The sequence below is a fragment of the Vanacampus margaritifer genome, chromosome 1, assembly GCF_051991255.1.
Source record: "Vanacampus margaritifer isolate UIUO_Vmar chromosome 1, RoL_Vmar_1.0, whole genome shotgun sequence".
In the NCBI taxonomy this organism is placed as follows: domain Eukaryota; kingdom Metazoa; phylum Chordata; class Actinopteri; order Syngnathiformes; family Syngnathidae; genus Vanacampus; species Vanacampus margaritifer.
In genome coordinates this window covers 66,582,158-66,600,374 of record NC_135432.1, presented here as the reverse complement: position 1 = coordinate 66,600,374, position 18,217 = coordinate 66,582,158, and the positions used below count along the sequence as shown (strand labels likewise).

The 18,217-nt window shown below is 43.5% G+C and overlaps 2 protein-coding genes across 4 annotated transcripts; one reads left to right on the top strand and one right to left on the bottom strand.

Moving 5' to 3' along the window:
• The first annotated feature begins 252 nt into the window (after positions 1-252).
• Positions 253-9,423, top strand: cpxm1a (carboxypeptidase X (M14 family), member 1a). Of its 2 annotated transcripts, XM_077563168.1 has the most exons (13): positions 253-677; positions 2,654-2,763; positions 3,459-3,598; positions 3,711-3,795; positions 4,715-4,865; positions 4,976-5,064; positions 5,139-5,262; positions 5,410-5,606; positions 5,678-5,857; positions 6,692-6,986; positions 7,771-7,910; positions 8,452-8,554; positions 8,637-9,423. In XM_077563168.1, the coding sequence occupies exons 1-13, from the start codon at positions 389-391 to the stop codon at positions 8,975-8,977; spliced, it is 2,244 nt and encodes a 747-aa protein (XP_077419294.1). In that variant the 5' UTR covers positions 253-388; the 3' UTR covers positions 8,978-9,423. The 2 variants fall into 2 exon arrangements, with proteins under 2 accessions (XP_077419294.1, XP_077419301.1); XM_077563175.1 differs by lacking the exon at positions 253-677 and having other exon boundaries at positions 2,610-2,763; positions 3,459-3,603.
• Positions 9,424-9,508: 85 nt separating this feature from the next.
• wdr32 (WD repeat domain 32) lies at positions 9,509-17,926 on the bottom strand. 2 transcript variants are annotated; one of them, XM_077563236.1, is made up of 8 exons: positions 17,276-17,926; positions 15,514-15,627; positions 15,145-15,342; positions 14,358-14,560; positions 14,207-14,284; positions 13,955-14,100; positions 12,831-13,220; positions 9,509-11,491 (listed from the first exon to the last, which is right to left on the bottom strand). In XM_077563236.1, exons 1-7 carry the CDS (start codon positions 17,749-17,751, stop codon positions 12,849-12,851), a joined length of 1,587 nt encoding a protein of 528 aa, XP_077419362.1. In that variant the 5' UTR covers positions 17,752-17,926; the 3' UTR covers positions 9,509-11,491; positions 12,831-12,848. The 2 variants fall into 2 exon arrangements, with proteins under 2 accessions (XP_077419362.1, XP_077419356.1); XM_077563230.1 differs by having other exon boundaries at positions 9,509-13,220.
• Positions 17,927-18,217: the final 291 nt, after the last annotated feature.

The window sequence follows — 18,217 nt, the reverse complement described above, 5'->3', positions numbered from 1 at the left end:
ATTGATTCATATCGTTATCCATCAATGGATGCGTCCTTCCTCGACAGATGCGTCCTTGACTCATAAGGAGTTTGATGGCTTGACTTAAAACTCTGATCTAAAACCCTTAGACTAGTTTGAAACCCTACTTTGATGTCTGAAACTTGTCTTGAGACGTTACTTTGGAAAGTATAACCCGCTATTTTGAAATATGCGCTTTGTCTGTCTGCCATGGTGATTGCTCCATTTTGGGGCCGTCGTTGGACTTTTGGGGCCCCTCTGTGTTGTGTTGTAAGGTCGGGAGCCCTCCTCCTCCTCCGTAGTCTCCCCTCCTCCTTCTGGTCTTCCCCTTTTCCTCCTCCCCCCCGTGTGTCCCTTCATAAGCGCCGTCCCTGCGCATTCTCTGCACATGCAGCACACAAAGAGCAAGATGGAAAAGTCAGCCTTGGTCTTCATCATTGTCCTGGCGGGAACATTTTGGGCGACCGCCGACAACACTACCGAGACCGCCGCCACCAGCAAGAGCTCTATCTCCGAGACCACCACCTTCGAGTCCACTACTTCCGAGACCACCACCAATGGGCGCATCACCCCCACTGCGACCCCGGGGTTGAAGTCCACAGGGAGCTGGGCTCCAACGCGTCCCAGCAGAGCGGCCAAGAAGGAAGAAGACAAGCAGAAGGGCAAACTTGAAATGGGTATGACCAATCACACCTTATCAGTCCTGTCCTTAAAAGCCCAATTTAAAACCCTAACCTTGATTTAAAACTCTAGTTTGAAACCCCAACCTGGTCTAAAAGACGCAACCCTGAACCTGTCTTGAAACCCTAACAATGTTGATAATCATGATTTAAAGACACAATTTGAAACACTAGTTGTAAATTATAACCTGTTTGAAACCCCGACTCTGTCTTGAAAGCCTGACCTTGGATTAATACCCTAACATGACTTAAAACCCGTATTTGGAAACCAAACCCTCATTTAAAATCTTAATTTGAAACCTTAAATTAGCTTGATACCCCAACCATGATTTAAAACACAAATTTTAAAACCTAACCCTGTCTTTAAAAAATATTTTAAAGCCTGTCCCTTTATTTGAATCCCCACACCTGTTTTAAAACACTAATATGTAATCCAAAACATGGCTTGAGAACCCAACCAAGACTTAAACCCCTAATTTGAAACCCCTGAAACACTGTATTGATAACCTATCATGAATAAAAACTAGTGCTGTCAAAGTTAAAGCTTTAACTCTTGAGGTAAACTCTGCAGTTAACCGGAGTTAAAGCTTTAACTCAGGATTTAAAACTTTAACTTTGACAGCACTACTAAAAACCCAAATTTGAAACCCCGACCCTAGTTTGAACCCCTAAACCTGTTTTAAACCGCTAATTTAGAACCCTAACCCTTGTTTGATACCCTAACATTGGCTTGAAATCCAACATCAGGCCCCCCCCACCCAAAAAAAACCCAAAACCTTCTATGACAGTGTAAACCTTAAAACCCTCATTTTAAACCACACAGTGAAACACTATCTTGAAACAGAAGTTTTTAAAACGCTGAATTCAAAACCCTAACTTTAGTTCAAAAGTGCAGTTTGAAATTTAAAGGAGGTCAGTTAGTCCTGCTTTGACTACTGATGTTTCCATTGGCTTAGTTGCCAGATGTGTTGATAATCCCCCCTCCCAACAAGTTTCCCTGTGTGAGAACAGACTGAACTTTAAGCGTGAATCTGCCATGAAATCTGTAAACACGCACGCGAGCGCTTTATTCTTCAAAGCAGACGAGTGCATCGAAAACACGCTGTCAGCGTTTTTGAATTAACGCTCGTCGTGTTATTGCCTCGGAATTCCCGGCGGCCGGAACGTTGACTTTTACGCTCGACCCCGGTTGGCTCCAGTTTTGCACAAAAAAGGCTTATCTGGGCGTCTTCATCCTCCTCCTCTTTGTGCTTGAATAGCACAAGGAGTGGGAAAGTGGGCCTCTCCACATCCCGCATAGCTGAGCTGCTCCGATTACATCGCGCTCACGCCGGACGACTTTTAACCCCTCGATGGGGCGGTCGGGCACAGCTGCTACAAGTGGGCAAGCAGAACATTTTCATAATCCTTGTCCCCTGTGGCGAACCCAAGTATGAGTCTTCTTTACCCTGTTGGCTGGCCTGCAACATTCTGCGCCATTCACCACAATAATACATCAAATGCATGTCCAGTGTCACAAAGGTCACTTGGTTTCTAAGTTCATTTTTTCCCCAAAGGCATGCAAGGCCACACGAAAAGATTTCACACATCAAATGCATCCGAAAAGTATTGACATTGCTTGGCTTTTTCCACATTTTATTATGTCCTACTAATTTCTCAGGTCACTAATAGTGAATAAATAAGTGAATACTTTCCGGATGTCAACAAAAAACAAACAGACAAATGGAAGGATGCAAAGGCCACTTGGGAATTCTTTCATTTACATGCTAAAACCAACCCACCAAGCAATTTACATTATAGTTACTTTGAAAAACTGTCACAACTTTGTGGTGAATTGGCAAAAACTGTATACTCAAACTGATACCCGGCATGAAAGCCTCATTTCGAACCCTAACCGTGTCTTGAAAGGCTAATTTTGTTACTAACTCACCCGCCCCGCCGCCGATGCCAAACGTGTCTTCTGCTTCCTCCAGGTTGTCCTCCGCTGGGTCTGGAGTCCCTGAGGGTGGACGACACCCAAATCCAGGCGTCTTCCTTCCAGAGGTTTGGCCTGGGTCCTCACAGGGGGAGGCTCAACGTTCAGGTTGGAGCTCTTTTCCATTCCTCATTCATCACAGCAATAGATCCATACGACACGCCATGACACGATATGCTAAGATAACGCCCATGCTTTACATTATTTGAAGGGACTTTCTCCCCTGCTAACATGGCCGCCGCCGATGTCCGCATGTTACTGTTAATGGGAAAATTGCCTCTACCAACATGGCCGCCATGAATCGTGACCATTTCTGTAACTACCAGAATTAAATGGCGGCGTTAGAAGCAACTTCTCCCCCCTTTTTTTTTTTTTTTAGTAGACTGGACACTATTTTCCATCTGTTGAATCTAAGGTCCACGGTTTAATTCTTGACAATGTAGTTTAGGGTGCTTTTTTTTCTCATTTAAAAAACACATTACATTCGTTTTTGTTGTTTTGTTTTGCGAGGCTGAAACTGATTACTGTATTGGAATGTTATTCAACACAATGGAGAAAGATCATTCGAGTGTCCTCAAGACACTGCCTGTATTTGTGTTGGAGTGGGACAGAATGAGAAAACAGCAAAAACAATGCGGCTTTGGAAGATTCATAGTATGAAACGGTATATGTCTTACGAAACGGCTCAGGCAGTCTGAAAGCAATTAAGTGTCACTCTCCCGAGCCAACAAGTTTGTGGTTCTTCCCGATGCTGACCAAGCATTTCCGCTCGCGCGTGCGTGCGTGCGTGATGATATTTCCAGTCGGGCATCGAGGACGGCGACCTGTACGACGGCGCCTGGTGTGCCGACTACAAGGACCAGCACCAGTGGCTGGAGGTGGACGGCCGGCACCTGACCCGTTTCACCGGAGTCATCCTGCAGGGCCGCAACACCATCTGGAGGTCAGGTAGTGTCACCAGCCGCGTCTGCGTGCCAGGAATTTGCTGGAATTCCCCATATTGGGAAATCTAAGCAAGCTTTTGTGTGTGTGTGTGTGTGCGTGCGTGCGTGCAGACGAGACTGGGTCACAAGCTACAAAGTGCAACTGAGCAATGACTCCATCAGCTGGAAGGGCAGCATGAATGGAACGCTTGAAGCGGTAAGATTCTGGCTTCAGACACCAATTTAAAACCCTAACCCAGATTTGAAACTGTAACGCATGTTTATAATCCTAATTTGAGATTTAAAAATCTCAATTTGAAAAATGAACTCTTGTTTGAAGCCTTAAATTTGCTTGAATACCTAAATAAGACAATCCAGACTAAGTTGTAACACTTACTTGAAACCCTAACCCGGTCTTGAGACCCTGCTTTTAAACCACTTTGACAGACTAAATTGAAACTCTAATCCAAGTTTGAAACCCTCATTTGAAATCCGGACCCTATCTAGAGACCCTAATTTGAAACCTCATCCCTGACTCATTTGAAACCCTAATAGTCCCGAAATCTTAATTTGAAACCCTAATACTGTCTTGAAACCTTAGACCTTCCTTGAAGACTCAAACCCAGCCTTGGCTCCCGAATTTGAAACCCTAATTTATTTTTGATACCCTATCCCAGGGATGTCACCCAAATTTGAAACCCTAACACACGTTTGAGACCTTAATTTTAAATCCCATCCCTGACTTGAAACCCCCATTTGAACCCCCTAATCCAGAATTTCTTGTCATTGTCAGTGAAAGGTACATTCAAAACTTGGATCTAGAAACCTAATTTGGAACCTCAACCCAGGTTTGACACCCCAATTTGAAACAGTAACGCTGGCTTTAAACCGTAATTTGAAACTCTAACCCAGGCTTGATGTCCTTGCCTTCGTTTAAAACCTTAACCGCTGCTGAAACCCTACATTGAAACCATAAACCTGGTCTGGATCTCTAAGTCACGCTAGTTTCAAACAAATAAAATTTTCGATTGTGTAACACCAGCCACACTGTAATCACTTCATGGAGATGTGCACCATTATTTCCCAAACATGCTCCTCCTGCCCTACACAAATGCGTGCCGTCCCACTCCATGCAGATCTTTGAAGGCAACGCCGATGGCGAGAGTCCGGTACTGGCCTTACTGCCCGTCCCCATGGTTGCGCGTTACATCCGTATCAACCCGCAGAGTTGGTACCCTGATGGAGACATCTGCCTGCGAGCCGAGATACTCGGGTGCCGGCTTGATGGTACACATACGGAAACCCACCCCCAAAAAACAACAACAACTTTGACCCCCATCCTTTTTGGCACCCAGTGCAAAGAGCTCCTGTCTTGATTGTGTTGTTCAACCTTGCAGAGCCCAAGCAGAGCTTTTCCTCAGCACAAGGGGCGGAACCAAAGGACAATCTGGATTTCCGGCACCACAACTACCAGGAGATGAGAAAGGTGAACGTTCACGACCAGTTCCTGGGCTATCACCCTTTGTAAACGTCGAACCTGGATTTCTCATTCTCCCGTAGCTGATGAAGTCGGTGACGGAAGAGTGTCCCGACATCACGCGCATCTACACCATCGGGAAAAGCTACATGGGCCTCAAGCTCTACGTCATGGAGATCTCAGATAATCCCGGGAAGCACGAACTTGGTGAGGAGCTCCATTTTAACGCATTCATTGCCATTGACGGTGACAGATGCCAAAGGTCAAGTTGAACCGGACTGGCAGTGAACGAACACATCGAAACACACCGGACACTTCATTAAGTGAACCTTCACGATGACTGGTTTTGATCAGGCGAGCCGGAGTTCCGCTACGTGGCCAACATGCACGGAAACGAGGTCCTGGGGCGAGAGCTGGTTCTCAACCTGATGCAGTACCTGTGCCGGGAGTACAAGAGGGGCAACCAGCGCGTGGTCCGGCTCGTCACCGAAACCCGAATCCACCTCCTTCCCTCCATGAACCCGGACGGGTACGAAGTGGCTTACAACAAGGTACGTCCGTCCTTCCAGATCACTGGGGGGGAAATTGATATGGAATTAAATCAACTCCCGGCGTTCCTCAGGGCTCCGAGTTGGCTGGCTGGGGCGAGGGACGGTACACCTTCGAAGGGATCGACCTGAATCACAACTTCCCGGATCTAAACACTATCCTGTGGGACGCTCAGGAGGCAGCTGAGGACCCGTCTAAAGTGCCCAACCACTACGTTCCCATTCCAGAATACTACACCAAAGAAGACGCCATGGTAAGAACACACACACAACACAAACAACAACATGCATCATACGAAGGACCAACAACAACAAAATGCATCATGGGAAAGGGGACAAAGGCAACCAAAGCACATCCTGGGTGAGGGACCAAAAACACCAAAATGCCTTCTGGGGTGGGGCATCTTAGGGACCAACACCAACAGGAATCCTAGGAAGGGGACCCCAAAAAATCCCCTAATAAATCCTAGAAGGGGGACTAAAAACTCAAAAATCCATCCTAGGTCAGGGACTAAAAACACCATAAAGCATTTTCAGTGAGGAACCAGAAACCCCAAAATCTCTTCTGGGGGGGCCACTGAAAACACCAAATGGGCATCTTAAGGACCAACCCTACAGGAATCCTAGAAGGGGGACTAAAAACTCAAAAATTCATCCTAGGTCAGGGACTAAAAACACCATAAAGCATTTTAAGTGAGGGACCAAAATCCCTTCTGGGGGGGCCACTGAAAACACCAAATGGGCATCTTAAGGACCAACCCTACAGGAATCCTAGAAGGGGGACTAAAAACTCAAAAATTCATCCTAGGTCAAGGACTAAAAACACCATAAAGCATTTTAAGTGAGGGACCAAAATCCCTTCTGGGGGGGCCACTGAAAACACCAAATGGGCATCTTAAGGACCAACCCTACAGGAATCCTAGGAAGTGGGACTGAAAACACCAAAATTCATCCTAGGTGACGGACCAAAAAAACATCTTATGGCACAGCAAAAATCATCCTACAGGGAGCAGGACCCAAAACTCATGCCAAAACGGTGTACCCAAAACTCCAGTAACCTGATTGTGATCTGGTCCTGGGTTGGTTAGGTGGCCTCAGAGACGCGCGCCGTGATCAGCTGGATGCAGGACATCCCGTTCGTGTTGAGCGCCAACCTGCACGGCGGCGAGATGGTGGTGACGTACCCGTACGACGGCACCGAAAACTGGGCCCCGCAGGCCAACACGCCCACCCCGGACAACTCCTTCTTCCGTTGGCTGGCCACCGTCTACGCATCCACCAACCGGGCCTTGGCCAACCCCGAGCGTCGCCTGTGCCACCACGATGACTTCCAGGTGTACAACAACATCATCAACGGCGGAGCCTGGCATCACGTACCTGGAAGTGAGTCGCCACACACTTTCACTTCACCGCGGAATTTGGTAGGCGTGTCTATCATGAGCAGACCTACAAAAAAAAAAAAAAAAGTCAAGAAGCTATGCCTAAAAGAAAGCCAGACATTTTGGCTCGATGGCACACTCGAATAATTACAAAAAATAAACAAAACAAAAATTCAGCCAGCCCCACCCACGAAGCCAGTTTCACTTTGCAATGTGAAATTTGGTAGGCATGTCAATCATGATTAGACCTACAAAAAAAGTCTCGAGAAGCCATGTCTGAATAGGCACAGGAAGTCAGCCATTTTGCTATGTAGATGCCATTTTGGTAGGACTCTAAAAAAATCAACTCCATGAAGCTTAACATGAAATTTGGTAGGAGAATCTATCATGAGCAGACCCACAAAAAAACCCTCACAAGCCATGTATGGAAAGTCACAGGAAATCAGCCATTTTGGGATGGAGTGGCCATTTTGGCTTAGTAAGACCCTCAAAGTTAAAAAAAATAAAATAAAAAAACATTCAGCTTCCGACCCTTTCCTTGAGGAAAATGAGTATATGATGAGTAGACCTACAAAAATCTCAAGTAAGCCATTTTGTTCTGCAGCATTTTGGCTCTGTTGGGACCTGATTTATTGCATTATTACATGTTTTTTACAACAGAACTGACAGGCAATAAAACTACAGTCATAGGATTTTTTGGGGAGACATCGTGCTGGCCTCTCAGCATTGACAGTGGTAAATCTTTCGATAGTTTGAAAGCGAGCTAGTAATTACGATGTCCTTCTCAGGCATGAATGATTTCAGCTACTTGCATACCAATTGCTTCGAGGTGACGGTGGAGCTTTCCTGCGACAAATATCCTCACGCCAGCGAGCTTCCCGGCGAGTGGGAAAACAACAAGGAGTCCCTTCTCCTCTACATGGAGCAGGTAGCTTATCTTCAAGCTTTTTGCGGCAGAAAAAAATGAATTATAGCTAAATAAAAAAATCATAATAATAATCTGGAAATTCTGATGGTGTTGCCCCCCCCCTGTAAATTACAACTTTTTTTTAATTATTAAAAAAGATAAATTTTGTAATAGAACTTTTCTAAAAAAAAAATACAGGTTTGGTCCTATAAAATTAGAATTTTACAAATCTTGTAATACTAAAACACATGACCTATTTTTTTTTTGCTGCCAATTTTAAGAAATTTTGATTAAGTGAAAATGGATTACTTTAAAAAATAAAAATAAAAAAAAGACTATATTATTATTATTATATATAAATTATAACTTTTCTTAAAAAGAAGCAAATCTTTTAATTTTTTTTCACTTATTTTTCACACACACAAAAAAAAAAAGATTTTCTGCATAAAATTCTGATTTGTCACAAATTTCCACAAAAAAAAAAAAAGACTCTTCTCAAGATGTCTTACAGGATTTTTACATAATTGCTGCTATGTAAACACGTGAACTGTTGTGTTGTCAGGTTCATCGAGGCCTTAAGGGGGTGGTGCGGGACAAGGAGAGCAAAAAAGGAATCGAGGACGCCGTGATCAGGGTGGAGGACCACGAGCACGACATAAGATCAGGTAAGGCGGCAAAACACATGACGGTCATTCATGGTGACCTCACGGTGACCTTTTGTGTCTCCTACCCCTCTTCCTTCCTCAGCCGCCGACGGGGACTACTGGCGCCTGCTGAACCCGGGCGACTACAAAATAGTGGCGTGGGCCGAGGGCTACTTCCCGGCCGTGCGGCACTGCCGCGTGGGCATGGAGCCCCGCGCGACCATCTGCGACTTCACCTTGACTCAGACGCCCGTGAAGCGTCTCAAGGAGATCCGCGCCAAGGGCGGCAAGATCCCGCAGGACCTGCAGCTGCGCCTGCGGGCCCTGCGTCTGCGCAAGCTGCGCGCCAGCACCAAGGCCATCAACCAACGGCGAGAGGGCCAGAGGATGCAGCGAGAGCAGGCCCGGAAGGCCAGATCCTCTTCCTCCTCCTCTACGTTATGAGGGTTCGGGATTGAAAAACACGCACGCTCGCTTCACCTCATTGTCGGACACAACATTAGGTACACATGCCGATCCAAGAGGAAGCTCGTCGTGGATCTCACTTGATTGTGCTGTCCAAAAGTAAAATAACTTTTGGTGAATAAGGAGTATTAGGGCCAAAGTATAAATTTTTATTTTCCCAAGCCTACAAGTTTATTCTCTGAGTAAAATGTCCTTACAGCGTGGCCCTAATTATCCTTTTTATTTAACTGTGACAAATGAGTGCAAATCGCCCAAGTGAACGTGCACCCAGTCAAGTCGTGACGATTCTGTTCCACGACTAAAACTGATGACAAATAGGCATGATGTTTTTCCCCTTCATCAACAAGTTTCAGCTGGTCTGATGTAGAGCTATTTTACTTTGACTCAAGTCCAAGACTTAAATAATAAATGTTCCTCCTACTGTGTTTGGCTGAACTGTGATTCATTTTGCACAGAAGACGATCTTTTAGGCTATGCTGCCAACTAGTGGTGAGGAAGGAGAGCAAAAAATTGCAAAACAAAGCAATTTGTTTTTATTTTGTCAAGACAAAGTACCTTTCTTTTCTTTTTCTTTACATTTCATAGCTCAGGATGATTCGATGCATGAATTCAGCTTGGCGCCGCGTCTACACAAACACGCAGACAAACATACAGACGTGCGGGCGGATAGGTGGTGCACTGGACATAATACAAAAATGTTTTCTGTTGAACTCATATATTGTGCATATTTCATTCTTAGAATTAGAGCAAAGCAAGTGACCTTAATATTCATTTCAGTTATTGATGATTCCGATTATTAGGAAAAACCTGAAAGACAAGTTTTCACACACAAAACGGTTCCAGAGAAGAATATAGTCTGAACTATGATGAAATAAATAATTCAATAAATGCATTTACATGCCTTGTCTTTCAGGTCTACCTTGAATATCAGTTTTGTAATGACTTTAAAATGTCCTACTTTTATAAGAAATAAGCGCCAGAACAAACTATGTTTGAATGTAATAAATACGAGGGCCACACTGGAAAGAAAAAAAAATAGAATACATTTCTAATCTTACAAGAGAAAAACATTTTTCTAGAGTCTTTTTTCCTTCAGAAAAGCTGTAATGACAGTGAAAAATGTTGTTTTCCAGAAAAAGGCGACCCCCCAAAAAAAGTTTTTATCAGATTAAAAGTTTTTGTGGGATTTTTTTTTTATAGAAAAAAAGTTGTATGTATAATTTTGATCTGTCGAAAATTATTATGACAATAGTAGTAAAACGTTATTTTCAAAAAAAAAAGATTTTTTTTCAAGAATTTGTAATAAGTGATTAAAGCTACTTTTTGTCAAGAAAAAAAACATTGCTATATAATGAGATTAAAGTCTGTTTGCAATTTTAAGGAAAATAAAGTTGCATTCTTGCCCAACAGAAGTAACTTGTTTTTAATTGGCAGAAGATGAAAGCCATTGTAATATAAGAATACTGTAAAGTTGCTTTTCTGAGAAAAATGTTTTCTGTAAAGTTTTTTTTTCCTACCCAGGTCTGAGTTTCATAAGAATACAGTTCTATTTTTCCGATTTTTTTTTTAATAGAAAACAGTCGGAACATTATGAGAATACTGTAGTTGAATTTCTCTTTTCTCAATTTTTTTTGTTTTTACAAAATAGTTTTCCCAAGAAGATAATTAGAATTTTAAGTCGAAAGTTGCGAAGAAAAAAATTTAGATAATCAAAAAAAAGTAATCCCCTCGAAAACTTGTAATATTACATGATTCATGCTGTCAGAATACATGACCCATCTTATTTTTAGGAAATAAAAAGAAATAAAATCAAATACATATATAAAAAAATATATATAAATTGTTTGTTTTTTTCATTCCAATTTGGTCAACTCCTAAGCAGCCCTTTTATTGATAACCAATTATGGCTGGTATGCATAGTAGTTCACACTTAGCTTTGATCATTTTTTTCTAGTATTATTATTTTTATTTTTATTATCATTATCATATTACTTCAGGAAACCTACAACAACAAAAAACAGATGGATGAGCAGGAACTTCTTTGGGCGTTTTTTTTTTGGGGGGCGATTTTTCCAGTGTGAAAAGTGTCAAAATGGTTGAATGGGGAAACAACTAAGAAGTATACTATTTTCCATGGTAATGTGTGATCGAGACCCATAAAGAGCAAAAATAGCCATCTAATCGCCATCGCTGGTGGCGTGCTACGAGGAGCTCCAAACGCAGAAAACCGCTGAAAGGCCACGAAGCGGAAACATGAGCGAAAGGCGGCGAACAGAGAGGCAGCACCTGTTGATCGGGATCGACGGCCATCTTTTGCTCCATCTTGATTGAACATGGAAGCAGCTGGCTCGCAGCTCCACAAAGCTTCCAATCATCCAATTTCCATCCGGCTCATCCTGATGAGGGTGGCGGCTGAGCTGCAGCCTATTCGGTCGGCTCAATTTGGGCAAAAGGCAGGGTTGACTCTCGACTGGTCGGCAGCCAATCACAGAGCTGGACAAAACAAGCATTCAAACACACACTCACACAAAACAATTTTTCTAGAAAAAAAGTTAGTCGTCTTTCATTGAGACAAAAAAAGTGTAAATATTATGAGATTAAAGTCAAGTTATTCCACACCAAAAAATTATTATTTTTTTTTTTTAACTAGATTTTATTTTCTACACTGTTGGTCGTCTTTGGTCGAGAAAGAAGTTGTACTATTACAAGATTAAAGTTGTGTTTCAACGGTTTTTTTTGTGCGGGGAGGATGGGGGGGGTAGATTTTCATCATTAGCGTCAGAACAAAGCTGGTGTCAGTTGACAAAGAACATCATAATATTACACCAACATAGTTTTATTTTTTGTAAATAGAAAAATAACTCTTCAATATGATAGGCTCCACCCTTTCCAATTGACCTAAAATTACTTCTTTTTTTTATTTATCACATTGACTCAAGACGTCCTCGGCACTAAAAAAGTCGTAATAGTATGTGACAGATGTGTTTTCTTATTTTATTTTTCTAAAACGTTAGATTGCAGTTGTCATTTGAGAAAAAAAACGCAACATTACAAAAACACATTTTATTTTTTAAGGTCCTTTTTTTTGTATTATTAGTCATCTTTCTGTAAATTAATAGTTTAATATTTTTGGGGGAGTTAAAAAAATATATATTTTAACTATTTTTTTTTTTATGAAACCTGGACTAATTACTAGTCTTCTTGAGACAAAAGTTGCAATATTACATTTTCTGCATTTGAAATAAAGTTGCATTTTTCCTCTAGGAAAAGTTGTATATTTTTCTAGAAAAAAAAGTTGTAGTTCATGAAAATCAGAAGATTAAAGTCTTGTTTTTCCACTTTCAGAAAAAGTTTACATTTTCTTAGGAAAAAGGTTGTATGTTTCTCTGAAAACAAAAGTATATAAAGCCACAAAATGTACATCGTCGCTTGTCGAGGAGAAAAAGTTTTTTTCTTCTTTTTTCCTGCCAATTGCAGGGCACATATAGTTAAACAACCAATCACACTCACATTCAGACCTCTGGACAATTTAGAATGTTCAGTGAAGCTAACATGCATGTTGGAATTTGGGAGGAGGCCGAAGAATAACCCACGTAAGCCTGGGTAGACCATGATAACACTCCACATGCGAAGGCTGGAGCACAGACTCCAATCCCGACCCTCACAATTGTGAGGCAGACGTGCTCGCCGCCCAACTGTTCCACCTTAAAATCTGCAATTTAAGGTGGAATGAAGCGTTCACGCTTCCCGGTGGAAATGGAATCAAACATCCCTTGTGGGCGTGCAGGCCGCAGCACTTTTCAAAACGTGTGCATAGAAGACACGGGTGTACCTGGGTGTGCGTGTTCCGCTAGAACTTGGGCTGGTAGAGCGCCACCCGGCCGCTGAGGCAGCCCGAGGCCAGCTGGCAGTGCGTGGGCGAGAACTTGGTGGTGAGCACCACGTCGCTGTGCGAGTAGATGGCGCGCACCTCGCGCAGGCAGCTGGTCTGCACCGGCACGCAGTCGGCCAGCTCGCCGCAGCTGTCGTTGAAGGCCAGCAGACGCACGCCGTAACCGTACGGGGAGCAGATGAGACGGCCGTCCGGGCTGAAGCATAGCTCCTTGATGTAGCCTCGGCCCACGTTGGCCTCCTCGATGTAGTGCGTCAGGCGCAGGGAGCAGCGCGGCGACACCAGCGGACGGGTGGGTGCGCCCTCCTGGAACTCGTACACGCACGTCCACTGCGGGGAAAGGTGGGGGGACGCGACCAAGATGGAGGATAGTCAAAAACAAAAGATGGAGGTGGGTTCAAAACTAAGATGGAGGCTATTTAATGCTACGCTGACACTACGTTCCCCGTCAGCCACAGCAGTCCAGTTTGCCCGAAACGCTGTGGGATTTTAGTCGCAGTGTAAATGTTGGATAATATTAATTTTCTGTCAACAATTAATTCACCAAAGTACTTTTCACACTGTGCTTAGCAGGGTGCAGTACCTCTATTGACAAACCCATTCATTGTGTACGTGAAGTGATTAGGGAATCCCATATCGTGCTGTGGCTCCAACGTAGGGCGGAGCAATTAACCAAAATGTAATTATAATTGCAATTATTACACTCCACAATTAAAAAAATCAGCATAATTGTAAAAAATATATATATTAATAAAAAATTTGAGTTGCTTGAGTTGTTCTATTTATATTTATATATTTGCATTATTTTTATTTTAAAATAACAAATTTAATCAATTTAGTTTCATCCAAAAGGAACTTGCATAATTATAGTGTTTCAAAGAATTTTATTTGACCTAATATGTTTTAACATTTTCTTGTTTTGTAAAAAAAATAAACGATTGTCCTAATTGTGATTTCAATCATTGCCAATATAATCCAGATGAATATTTTCTTGGCAATATTTAAAATAAAACGTTTTTATACGTTTTCGAGAGCAAATGAGTGAAGAGCCACGACGTGCTCACCTCGCGGTCGTCCATGTTGCTGGAGCAGCGTATGAGCGTGGCCCAGCCTTTCGGGTGCAGCTGCAGGGACGTGATGCAGCTGCCTCGGTCTCGCTCGCCCGGGATCTCCGGGGTCAGAACTTCCAGGCTGTTCCTGGGAGAAAGGCCTGCAAGGAGAAGATTTGGGTTCGATGATTGACTGTTTGGAAACCAAACTAGAGCTGAACGATTTTTTTTCTTCTTCCTAAAAGCATGTGTAAAAGGCTCTCTCACCTTCTCTGTGAGGGTGCAACTTGCTGGAGTCGTTTCCGTGGCGAGGTCCGGCCGAGCGGGACGCCAGCGCGCCGCCATCTGTGTGTTCAGCGCGGAAGGAGACATTTGAACCCGACAGCAAAATGGCGCGAGGAACGCTTGCGCCACCAACCTGAAGTCAGAGGGGTTCGTCTGGCTCGCAGCATGCGGTAGCTGCCCACCTCCAGCGACTGCGTGAGGTCCAAGTCGTGCAGGATGAGCAGGTAACCCGACGACGTGGAGATGAGCATCTTGGAGCAGTCGGGCGTCAGGCGCATCCTCATCAGGTAGCGCGTGTGGAAGAACTTCTTGTGCGGGCAGCCGTCCTCCGTGAATCTGCACGGGGCATTTCGGGAGCGTGTGAGGAAACTTAAAAGCTTTGACAAGTGATTATCAACCAAATTGAATGATCTCATTTCTAGGGGTCGACTGATTATCAGCGCCAAAATTCAGCATTTTGACGAATATCAAAATCACTTTTTTATTTATTTATTTTTATAAATCTGACGGCCGATAACAAATCAATTTAAAATAATGTTAATCTCAGGGAACTATTTATTTAACTTTTCACATAACTGACAATGGGAACTTTCTCCACCTTGTGATGCTTTAAATTAAAACTAAGGTAAGTAAAAGTTTTGCAATTCACTTATTTAAAATTTTGGGAAAACTTTATTTACTATAGAAAATAATATGGAACTATGTACTTGTTTAAGTTTTCATTGGACTTTTTAAGGCATACTGATTGATGAACTGATCTTTTTGTTAGAATTTTAAAACAATGACGTCTAAGGCATCATTTTGGTATCAATGAGATATTTTATGAATGTTTTAGATTTGACTGTATCGTTTGGGTATTGAGATACTTACTGAAAGGTGCCATGCAAATCATTATTGCTTTAAAGTAGGAATCTAGCAACCTGTTGGTGTCCCACGTGATGACGTTGCCGTCAAAGCCGGAGGTGACGAGCAGGCGCGTGTTGGTGTCGTACTCGATGTTCTTCACCCAGCTGGCGTGGCCGTGCAGCGAGCACACCTTGGAGTTGAGCTTGCGCAGGTCCCACAGCGCGATGGTGGTGTCGTCCGAGCACGTGGCGAACAGACGGTTGTCCAGGAACCTGCCGAGAGTCAGGGCACGTCCACAAGGCGGCGTTGCGTTACGTTAATAGCCACGTTGACGTTTTTAACAAATGATATGGTTGCATGTGACTCTTGCAAGACGGATGGACACTTTTCTGACAGTTATTAATTGGATGGATGAGAATAAAAGTGGGAAGAGTAAAAGTCACCTTATGTTGTTGACGCAATCCTCGTGGGCCTCCGTCAAGGTTTTGATGTGTCGGGACGAGACGGGATCAAAGAGGAGGACCTCGGTCTGCTCGCAGGCCACCGTCAGCACAGACCTGAAGATCACACGTAATCATCATTTTATTTTGGGCGCCTTTCATGACACTGATTTCAACCCTGGGTTAGAATTTAAGCAAAATATTAGTTTTTATTCCAAATTCGGCTTTAAGAAAGAGAAAGGTTAGGTTTCCAGGGTACGGTTTCAAATCAGGATTTGAGGCCAAAGTTTCGAGATTGGGTTAGGCTTGACAATTGGGGTTACAAGGTCAGGTTTCAACTAGGAAGAATTTGATTCTGACGGTATGATAACCATGAGCAAAAATATTGCGGCATAATGGAATAAAATTACAGCTCTAAAATGACCTTTTTTTAAATATAATATTTGGTTAAATAAAAACAGCATCCTTTTTCAGATTGAACACAATCTATTTTATTAAAAATAATAATAATAATATTTGCTACAGAAGAAACATGTTGAAATAAATGTGAACATGCTTCTTCTGTTTTAATTGTTTACCCGTGACCTAATTTTAGAACAGACCGGTGGGCTACTCAGTTTGTCCTTGGGGCTAACTAGTACCCGCTGGCACCATTTATCAATTTATTTTTGGTGTAGCAATGCACCTTAATCAATGCAAAAAGGCCTTTGTGTTTCCAGTGTCTCTTTCGTATTGCGCCCTCCTCCTCTTCATCTATGCTCACCGAGAGGGAGGGGAAAAAAAGGTAATTGAAGTAAATTAAGGCGGATCGATTACTCAACTCTGCAAAGAGCCAATCATATTGTGCCCTGCTTAGTCGTACCCTCAAAAAAGAAAGGAAGACCTTGTACCACAGTGACAGCCAGTATTAGCGTGGAACCTTGACTTTTTAACACCACAATAAATAGTCAAACCAGTAATCGTATTTGGGGGTTTTAAGATATAATTTTAAACCAGGGTTAACTTTTTAAATTAGTGTACAAAAGCCACAATTAGAGTTTCAAACTGGAGTTAACATTTTCAGAGTCGGTGTCTCATGCCTGGGTTTGGATTTAAGGTGATGGGGGTAGCACACATTTACTGGAGGAACACGAGCGTGATTCGGCCTGCTGCTTCAGCTTGACCCGCTTTAATGAGCCGTCTAGTCACTTTGACCCAGCTATAATCCACACTGACCAACTGACCCAACCACTCTAATCACTTACCAACGTGATTGAAATACGTAATTATGTAGAGTACTTAAAAAAACATATTTGTTTTTGTTGAAGCAATTTAGGCTCTTTAAGTATAATGACTTGATACTGTAACTAGACACAGATTCCTAGTTTTTATTTTTATTTTTAATCTGAGTTAGACAACTGACTGATACAAAAAAAAATGGTCTGCAGACTGTGGAGTATGAACTATCAGACTAACCCATGATGAGAGTTTCAGGTTAGGGTTTCAAGACTGAAATTTAGGTTTCGACCCGAGTACACCAGCGGTTGTAATTGAAATCAGGGTTTCAAGTCCGAGATAGGGTTATAAGGAGGGTTAAGGTTTCACACCTGGTTAAATTAGGGTTTCAAGACTGGGTTTGGGGTTTTCAAATAAGCGTTTAACTTGGATCAGGGTTTCTAGGCAAAATGAGGGTTTCAAACGTGGGTTTGGATGACAAGATAGGGTTTCGAAAAGATGAAGCATTTCCGACCACCGTATGCGGGGTCACCCGAGTTGAAGGCCTTACCCGTCCGGGGAGTACTCCAGGTTGAACACGGCACCGTGGGTCTTGGTGCTCAGGTTCACCGAGTCGGCCGCCGGGTTCATGGAGCTGTACAAGCTAGTCATAGTCCTAAAGTTGTCCCGCACCGGGTCCACAAACACGCCCCGCCTGATGGACCTGTTCTGGAGCCAGGAGAACAGACTCGTCGGCCGGACAATGTCGCAGCCTGAACCCCCACCACCGCTGCCCTCGCCGCCTGCCGGTTGAGTCCCGGCGGCTGGTTCTTGACGCTCTTCCGAAGTCGCGCTAGTTGCCGGCGGGGAAGAAGGGCAGCTCCGGGCGAGGTCTCCGTCGTGGTCCGAGCCGTCCATGTCGGGTTCTTTGTCGGAGGAGCCGCCGCCGCCGCCGCTACTACTAGTATTGCTGCTGCTGCTCCTGCTCCTGCTGCTGTTCCTGCTGTTGGGCCTGTCCCGCGGCTCGTCAGCGTCCTCCGAGCTCATTGTGGCCTCTGGCGAGATATCCAAGCGTCTGAAGAACGCGGTCCACCAGCTGAACGTGAAAGCGGGGCCGCCTCAGCACCGCGGCGGCGCCATGGTGACGCGGAGAAACGACAGTTGTCGTCAGACTCGCCTGAGCTCAAGCTGCCGATTCGCGGCGGGGAGAAGCGGACGAGGCTTGTCGGTACATAACCGGAAACGTAACAGTGATGCTTTCAAAATAAAAGCACTTAAAATTCCGAATCACAACGCACCACGCTTGAAAATGAAAATAATGCGACTTAATTGACAAAAAAAAAGGTAAACTGAGCTATTGAATTTTGAACTGGTGTTTTAATTGCATATTATAAAACGAAACAAAGTTATTCATTGTACTCTGGAATAAAATACCAGAAGTAACCTTTATTCGATTGATCAGCTTGACTTCAATTCCTCACCGTAAATAGAAATGGCGTAGTTCCGCTTCCGC